The sequence below is a fragment of the Helianthus annuus genome, chromosome 10 (genome assembly GCF_002127325.2).
Source record: "Helianthus annuus cultivar XRQ/B chromosome 10, HanXRQr2.0-SUNRISE, whole genome shotgun sequence".
Lineage (NCBI taxonomy): Eukaryota > Viridiplantae > Streptophyta > Magnoliopsida > Asterales > Asteraceae > Helianthus > Helianthus annuus.
Window position 1 is genome coordinate 175,802,556 of NC_035442.2, and position 9,271 is coordinate 175,811,826.

Genomic DNA, 9,271 nt, shown 5'->3' on the forward strand with positions numbered 1-9,271 from the left:
ACTTTATTTTTGGGTTTATAAATATGAATTTTAATTTAACAAAATTACACGTTACAACTAGAATAATCAAAGTGCATACATTTTTAAAACCCAGTATCGGGTATTCGTAAAACCTGGTGCGTGTAATCCTAAAACCTGGGTACGGGTATACAAAAAACCCGGGTTCAGGTTCGTGTACTTAGCTGAAATACCATACCCGGACCCTACCCTACGGACAGGATCGGATTCAGGATCTGGTTTAAAATACCAGGTTTTTTTAATACCTGGGTCCGGGTTTTTTTCGAGTTTGGGTTTTTGATCAGGGACGGACCTACGTTACGAGGAACGGGGTCCCCGGACCCCAATCTTTTTTTAAAAAGTAGTAGAAACGGTATATAAAATTGTCTATGGACCCCATAAAATAATTTAGTTGGACCCCATAACAATGAAAGTGAGCCTAGTGTAGTGGTAAAACTCCTTGTTTACACACAAAAGGTCATGGGTTCGATAGTGTTTCTTAGTTTTTTTGTGTTTTTTTTTTGGACCCCATTGTCCAAAAATCCTGGGTCCGCCACTGTTTTTGATCACATGAATTCAGAATTCTTGTGCTCTTTGCCTCTTTATATTGAACTTTCTTTTGTGTTTCCTTGTCAGTGTGAACGTTTCATGTAAAGGTTTAAACTTATTCCTTACTCTAAAGCAACCGTAACTCTAGGATATCTAAACGATTATTGGTGAGTACATTATTAGGTATCATCATATATACATCTTTTTTATAAAGATTATTCAGAAGTCATGCTTTAAAGAACCTTTGAGACCACCTATACCCCACCACTAACACTTCTCCTTTTTGATAATATTAATAATAACGTTTATGGTCATGCAACTATACATACAATATACTACAAGCATGCTAAAATGGACAAAACAAACAAACAAACATTAGTTGGAAAACTGTCATTCATGGTCTAAACATAATGCATGCACTCATGCAGACCATATATATATATATATATATATATTAAAATAAAGAACTGATCTAACTCATCATGCATGCTGATCCATGAATTCACTATCTTATTAAAAATTAATAGAGGAATTTACGAAAATGGCCAAGAATAAAGTTGACTTACCAAAATAGTCTGCTCATGCGTCGTTGGAACGGGGCATCACCCCTCTTATGTGTCCTTAATTCTTTAAATGGATGCGTGTATGGATGAAGCAGCAAGTACGAAAATGGGATGCATGGGATGAGTCACGGACGCATGGGATGATGGGATGAGTCACGGACGCATGGGATGCCTCAAATCTCCTAAAAGTAAATTTTACGAGTCACGGACGCATGTGACGCATGGGACGCATGAATGAGCCCTGCAGACGCATAAGCTCTCTCGTAATCAGTGATGCCCTGCTCCACCGACGCATGAGGTGGCCATTTTGGTAAGTCAAACTTATTTCTTGGCTATTTTCGTAAATTTCTCTTAAAAATAAAGCTAATGTGAACCCATTGACAATTTCAGAATATAGAACAACATATCACCAAAAGAAACTTAAACCGCGTTAAGTTGGAGCAAAAGCGCCACCATTACACTATCGAAAAAGACACCAAATCTGTTGTATCAACTCCTTGTCTTTTCCTCTTTATTGGTTCGATGAGTCAGTCGATCGATCGAGCTCCACTAATATTAATGGGCTTGAACTAGTCAGCTACTAGCACTATATATAGAGCTTGTTAGATAGAACATTAGAACCATACTGTATACAAAAATGGAGATTAATGTCCTCATTGTCATTAGTTTGAGTTTAATGTTAATCCCTTTTGCTAAACCTCAAGGAGGATTAAAAACCGGGTTTTACTCGTCTACATGTCCCAAAGCTGAAGCGATAGTGAGATCAACGGTTGAGGCACACTTCAAGGATGATCCTACTGTTGCTGCTGGACTTCTCAGGCTTCATTTTCATGATTGCTTTGTTGAGGTACTTGTTTACTTAAAAGGGTGTTTTTGGAATGAAAAAAAGTTTTAAACTTTATTAATAGGGTTGTAATCAAGCCGAGTTGTGCTGAACCAGGTTGAGATCAAGCTCGAGCTCGAACTTAAACGAGTCATCTCAACTTGGCTCATTTATTTTATGGAGCTGAAAAGTTGAGCTTGACTCGTAAAATGTTCGAGCCAGCTCGAGCCAAATCAAGTTGGCTCGTTAATTTGTTTTACTTTTTTCTTTGATTGTTTTTGGAAATATTGATAACATAAGAAACAAAAGATAATAAAAAATACACATATATGGTATATCTATATGTGTTATTTTTATTTTTCTAATATTTTAAATACGAAAGACATTAAAAGTATTATATGTATATGTTATTAATCAATTAAACTTAAAATGTTAACACTTCAACCCCTCTCACATATTTTTTATTTTAATACATTTAAAATTAAAATTCATCTATATTAGTAGAATAATTTGAGCCGGCTCGTGAGCTCACGAGCCAAGTCGGCTCAGTATTTTTCGAGGTTTTTTTTTTAGCTAGCTGCGAGCTTTTTGAACACCCCTGTTTATTAATTGTTTATTAATGGATTTTCCTTTTTAGGGCTGTGATGGGTCAATCTTGATCAAGGGAAAATCTGCTGAGATTACTGCACTGGCTAATCTTGGATTAAGAGGATTTGAAGTCATTGATGATGCTAAGACACAACTAGAAGCTTTGTGCCCTGGTGTTGTTTCTTGTGCTGATATTCTTGCATTGGCTGCGCGCGATTCGGTTGATTTGGTAATCTTTTTGTCCTTGATTGCTAAATATATATAGTGAAAGTTTTAAATACAAACGAGTTTTAACGTGCGACAGTACGAAGTGACCAAAATAACGTGCGTAATTATGTATAAAGCATGCGTTATTAGGGTGAGTTTTAACCATGCGTAATATTCATGTTTGATGGCATGCAAGATTTGAATTTTATAACATGCGTAATTATATATATGATGCGTAATTACGAAATGTGGACTTCGTATTCTTCGCACGTTAAGGGGCTATTGTACGATAACCCACCCCTATATATAATCCTGATTATGATTATCTTATGTATTTTATGTCACGTTTAAGAGTGACGGCCCAAATTGGCCGGTACCAACGGGGAGACGAGATGGCAGAGTATCATTGGCTTCTAAAGTATCAAGTTTACCATCACCGTTAGATTCGGTTGACACCCAAAGAAGCAAGTTTGCTGCTAAAGGCCTTGACGATAAAGATTTAGTGACACTATCTGGTACGTTACATCATATCCTCACAAACATGACACCTTAGATGAATCTTACATCATTATGTTTTGGTCCTTAGTAAAGATATCGGGCCACAAAATATCATTTCTTAAATATCAACAACGCGTTTTTAGGCACACCAACTGTAAATAAGAAAAAACTTTACGGGTAAGCGTGCACAAAACAGACAATATTGGTTGATATGAGTGGTCAGATGTTACATAAACCTACCATATATAATCTTACATTTGATTATTGTAACTTCACTATGAAAAAGCATATATAATTTTGTGATGTAGGTGCACATACAATAGGCCAAACAGATTGTAGATTCTTTCGATACCGTCTATACAACTTCACAACAACAGGGAATTCAGACCCGAGCTTGAGCCAGTCGGCTCTAGCCCAGTTCCAGAGCTTGTGTCCAAAGAACACCGATGGCACAGAACGAGTGGCATTGGATAAAGACAGCCCAACAAAGTTTGATGTTAACTATTTCAAGAACGTGCGCGATGGAAATGGTGTTTTGGAGTCGGATCAGAGATTATGGGGCGACCCGACGACTCAAAAGATTGTGAGAAACTATGCAGGAACATTTAGAGGGTTGTTGGGATTGAGATTCGATTTCGAGTTTAAAAATTCTATGATCCAAATGAGTAGCATTGAAGTAAAAACTGGTACACAAGGGGAAATTAGAAAGGTTTGTTCCAAGATCAACTAAATATTGTGTAAAGATTAAAGAACAGGTTGTTTATGGTTAACTGTTTTAACGGTATTGTATCTTGTGTATTGTGCAATAAAAGTGATTAGTTTGGACAGTGTATCTTTTGTTTTGATGAAGTTTTTGTATGGTTGTATTGAAAACTTTGTTGAAAATGTACATAAATCCCAAAACCTTTATATATTTTATTTCATGTCTAAAATCCTTAGGTTTTATAAACATAATAATAAGTTACTTGATTTTTTTTAAATGTATATTTTTATGATTAAATGTTTAGAATCCTTAAAAAGATAATTTCAAAAATGGTTTTTTATAATATTTTTTTATAAGTTTTAAAGAGCCATTATTAGAAATAAAGTCTAAAAACATATATGCGAATTCAACAAAAATCCATGAAAATTTTTTTTTCCCCAATAATTACTCGTTTATATGTAAGAGATACGAAGAATTATACAATTTTATTGTAGAAACTTCCGATGGTTCGCAAGAATTCAATGGAATTTAAGGGAATTGAAATTTGAATTTCATCTCTTAAAATGTTTGGTTCACATTTGATGGAATTGAAATTGGAATTAAAATTGGAATTCCAATATTCATGTGTTTGGTTGACAATGGAATTAAAATTAGAATTAGGCATGAATTTCTTCAAATTCCTTTAAATAAAGAAATTCAAAATCTTTGTATATGTAAAAGAACTAAAGCAAATTCATTGAAATCTTCGACCGTTTCGACCTGCACCGTTTCAACTCGAACCGTTTCGACCAGTATCGTTTCGACGCAAACGATTTTGACCTGTACCGTCTCGAATCGAACCGTTTCGACGCGAACCGTTTCGACGCGAGCCGTTTCGACGCGTACCGTTTCAACCAGTACCGTTTCAAACTGAACCGTTTCGACCCGTATGTATATTTAACAAAGATTAGTGTTAAAACCACCCGAGTTTAAAAATTGCAACCACAACCAAGACCAAGTACCAACCACCGAAACTCTAGCCCAAGTCGCCGAAAAGGAATCAAAATCGGAGCTCTGAATCTGCGATTGAGGTTAGAAATCACAGTTATCTCTTTGAAAGATTGCATACAATTCAATTGTTCATAATTGGCGATTTAAGTTAGAAAGTACAGTTATCCAACATCTTAACTTTATATATACAAAACTGGTGCAGAATGGCGGTCCATGAAGAAGAAGAAGAAGAAGAAGAAGAAACAAAGGTGGACAGGCTATCAGACATGCCGGAATCCCTGCAGCTTCACATTCTTTCTTGTCTTGACGCGTGTCATGCCGTTGGAACATCGGTGTTATCGAAGTCATGGGGTTCTTTGTGGACTCGTGTTCCCATTCTCAATTTCAGCTCCTATGAGGGTTTTAAACATCTCCATGTTTTTGATGACTTTGTCGTTAATGCTTTATCCCATCGCGCACCCGTGACGTTGGATAGATTAACCTTCAAACGTGATGGAAAATGCAGCGCCAAGCTTTTACAAACTGTTTTTGATTACGTGTTTTTACACGGTGTCCGAGAATTGGAAGCACACATCGTACAGACTATACGTGACCACGAGAGCTGGACTTGGCCCATCTGGTCATCGGATTCGTTAACAAGCTTCAAGTTACGGTGCAATTTTGTTGTGGGTTGTCCGTATTTGGAACCAAGATCAGGGTCATTCAAGAATCTCACCACTTTACATCTCCAAGGTGTAATAATCAAGGATCTTGATATGTTCTCAGGGTTTCCAGTGCTTGACAAGTTAAGATTGCTCCATTGTTTTGTTAAAACAAATGGCAAGGCTTTGCGTGTACACGCTCTGCAACTTTCAGAATTCACCTTCTTCTTCCGCAATCAGAATGTGAATTGCGGTGTGTAAAATGGTATAGATCTAACAAAGATATAAAGGAATACACCAGATCTAGTGACAAAACAGTGACAAAACTTTTATTGATTTACCCAAACCAAAAACACCCAACCAATAACCCTAGATCTCAAACTTATGAGATCTATATGAAATACAATACAAGTTCAACAGATTAGTAAAATCTGTTGAACATAACAGAAATACAAACAAAGTAAAAAACAGAAACTGAGATCAACAAAATCTCTAATACAATCACGATCTCAACACTGAGATCTACAACTCTAGATGATGAAGATCTTCAACTCCAGATGAACCAAGGTGAACAATCCAGATGAACACCACAAGAACGAATACTCAGAGAAGTAAAGTGAAACCCTAGAAAATATCCGGAACAACTGAGAAGCTTCAATCTCTCTCCTCCATTATATACCAGCAGACATCATAAGATAGAAAGAAGCCCTTGAACTTTTATGCACAATACACAAAACCCCTTGATGTTACATTTAACACCCTGAGCCCATAACAAACTTGTAACAACTAGATAAGCCCACAACAAGATATCCAGAACCCAATAACGAACATATTTGAACAGCCCAATAAGAATATGTTTGTAATATGAATTACAAGAAATATAAACCCATCTATTTTAACATCCCCCCATAATTCATACAGCAAACATATCAAACAAACCTAACTTTTCACACAACACACTGTGTTATCCAGCATTTAGGCCCTTAGTGAAAATGTCTGCTATCTGATTATCAGATGCAATTTTTTGTGGGTCAATAATGCCACTTGCAATTTTTTCTCTCAAAAAATGCAAGTCCAACTCAAAGTGTTTTGTTCTTTCATGGAACACAGAATTTAAAGAAATAGAAATAGCAGACTTGCTATCACAAAATAGTGTTATAGGCAAAGTACATTTCACATTTAACTCAATTAAAATGTTCTTAATCCACATTACTTCACAAGTGGCTGAGCACATTGCCCTGTACTCAGCCTCAGCAGTAGATCTAGAAACAATACCTTGTTTTTGCTCTTCCAAGATACAAGTGTTCCTCCAAGAAACACCCCAAAACCAGTAACAGAATTTCTAGTTTTTGTACACTTTGCCCAATCAGAATCCATAAATCCTGACAAATCAAGACTACCTGTTTTCCTGAACATAACACCCCTGCCAGGGCTTTGCTTTAAGTACCTTAACAGTCTTAAAGCTATATCTAGATGTGACTGACAAGGTTTGTGCATATATTGACTCAAGAACTGAACAATATAACTTATATCTGGACGAGTTAATGACAAGTATATCAACTTACCAATTAATTTTTGAAAACCATTCACATTTTCTAAAAACTTCTCATCTTTGTCAATTTTATTTGTAATAATATGAGACTGCTCAATTGGAGTACCAACAGGTTTACACCCTAGGTACCCAAACTCATTGAGAAGCTCTAGACAGTACTTCCTTTGTGACAAACACACATACCCACCAGAATACAAGACTTCTATACCAAGGAAGTACTTCAGTATGCCTAAGTCTTTGATTTGAAAACTTTTACTTAAACAACTCTTAACTCTTGTGATTTCTGGTAAACTGTTTCCAGTAACCACAATATCATCAACATAGACCAGCAATACAACTAACACATCACCTTTACACATAACAAACAAAGAATGGTCACACAGACTTTGAACAAAACCCATATCAAGTAAAACAGAAGTTAACTTTTCATTCCACTTCCTAGGGGCTTGTTTAAGCCCATAAAGGGATTTAACTAACTTACATACTTTATTTTTCTCATTATCAAAGTAACCCTGAGGTAAAGACATATAAACATCTTCAGATAAAGAACCATACAGAAAAGCATTATTTATATCAAGTTGATATAAAGGCCAACCTTTATTAATAGCAAGCTTTAATATAACTCTAACAGTTACCATTTTAACAACAGGTGAAAAAGTTTCACCAAAATCTATACCTTCTCTTTGATTAAACCCTTTAGCTACAAGTCTAGCTTTATACCTTTCTGCTTCACCATTTGCCTTATACTTTATCTTATACACCCATTTACACCCAATGGGTTTTCTACCCTTTGGCAAATCTACAACAACCCAAGTGTTATTTCTATACAGGGCCTCCATTTCATTGTTCATGGCCTCTATCCACCTAGGGTCTTTTACAGCTTCATTATAAGAACTAGGCTCAACAGCTTTATTCAAAGATGAAACAAAGCACAAATTTTCAGCAGATAAATTTGCATAGTTAACCACCTTTTCAATTCCATATCTCACTTTTCCTTCTACAACATATTCATTAAACCTTTGTGGAAAAGATACTTTTCTAGATGATCTCCTAACAGATTGTCCCTCAGATAGGTTGGTCTCAACATGTGATCCTACAGTGTCCTCTGCCTCACCAATGTTACCCAAACTACTACCTAACTGTTCATTATCATGTTGAACATTATCAACACTTGGAGCGGTGGCAGATGTAGAGGGTGACACTGGCTGCTGATCATCACTGCAGTGATCTTGAGCACCAGTTGTACCCTCTTCATCATTGGGAACTGCAGGAACCTTAGATGTTATTGTTTCAGTAAAATCAAAAAAAATTAATCTGATTTAACTCAGTTTTATTAAACAGCTCTTGATTTTTATCCAAGTTAGACTTAAAAGGATACACACTTTCATAAAATTTCACATCTCTAGAAAAGTATACTTTCCTATTATCTAAACACAGCAATTTGTATCCCTTTTTTACATTTGAATAACCAATGAGAACACACTTATCAGCATGATAAGCAAATTTATCAGATTCAGACAAGATTGTACTAAAACAAAGACATCCAAAGTTCCTTAGATGAACTAATGAGGGTTTAAAACCATAAACAACTTCATAAGGACTCCTACCATTTAACACAGATGAGGGTAACCTGTTGATTAAGTAAACAACTGTTAAAACACAATCAGACCAATACCTAAGAGGCAAGTTACCCTGAAACATCAAAGCTCTAGCTGTGTTTAAAAGATGTCTATGCTTTCTTTCCACAACACCATTCTGTTGTGGAGTATAAGCACATGAAGTTTGATGCAAAATCCCTTTGTTTTTACAAAATAAGTTCATTTGGTTATTCACAAACTCAGTTCCATTATCACTTCTTATAATTTTTATTTTCTTCTCAAATTGTGTTAACATCAGCTCATAAAAGTTACATAAGTTGTCAAACACTTCAGTCTTACTTGTTAACAAGTAACACCAAACTGTTCTAGAAAAATCATCCACAATAGTTAGAAAATATTTGAACCCCTCATAACTAGTAACTTTATATGGCCCCCACAAATCAAGATGTATTAACTCACCAACAGACTTAGTTTTATGTTCACTAAGAGGAAATGGAACTCTAACTTGTTTGGCCCTATGACAAACATCACAAGGCCCATGTTCAACACTTTTAACATCAAA

At 35.7% G+C, this 9,271-nt stretch overlaps 2 protein-coding genes across 2 annotated transcripts; both read left to right on the forward strand.

Annotated features, from left to right (window-relative positions):
* The first annotated feature begins 1,691 nt into the window (after window positions 1-1,691).
* LOC110886705 (peroxidase 25) lies at window positions 1,692-4,141 on the forward strand. The gene is made up of 4 exons (XM_022134544.2): window positions 1,692-1,956; window positions 2,570-2,749; window positions 3,080-3,242; window positions 3,534-4,141. The coding sequence occupies exons 1-4, from the start codon at window positions 1,747-1,749 to the stop codon at window positions 3,953-3,955; spliced, it is 975 nt and encodes a 324-aa protein (XP_021990236.1). The 5' UTR covers window positions 1,692-1,746; the 3' UTR covers window positions 3,956-4,141.
* Window positions 4,142-5,121: 980 nt separating this feature from the next.
* LOC110883431 (putative F-box/FBD/LRR-repeat protein At4g13965) lies at window positions 5,122-5,820 on the forward strand. The gene has a single exon (XM_022131188.2). It carries the CDS (start codon window positions 5,122-5,124, stop codon window positions 5,818-5,820), a length of 699 nt encoding a protein of 232 aa, XP_021986880.1.
* The last annotated feature ends 3,451 nt before the right edge of the window (window positions 5,821-9,271 follow it).

Bases quoted from the DNA above. Each gene is read 5' to 3' on its own strand.
- LOC110886705 (XM_022134544.2), top strand. From the start codon at position 1,747: ATGGAGATTAATGTCCTCATTGTCATTAGTTTGAGTTTAATGTTAATC. The intron at 2,750-3,079 runs GTAATCTTTTTG...GTCACGTTTAAG, and splicing joins CGCGCGATTCGGTTGATTTG to AGTGACGGCCCAAATTGGCC. The intron at 3,243-3,533 runs GTACGTTACATC...TTTGTGATGTAG, and splicing joins AGATTTAGTGACACTATCTG to GTGCACATACAATAGGCCAA.
- LOC110883431 (XM_022131188.2), top strand. From the start codon at position 5,122: ATGGCGGTCCATGAAGAAGAAGAAGAAGAAGAAGAAGAAACAAAGGTG.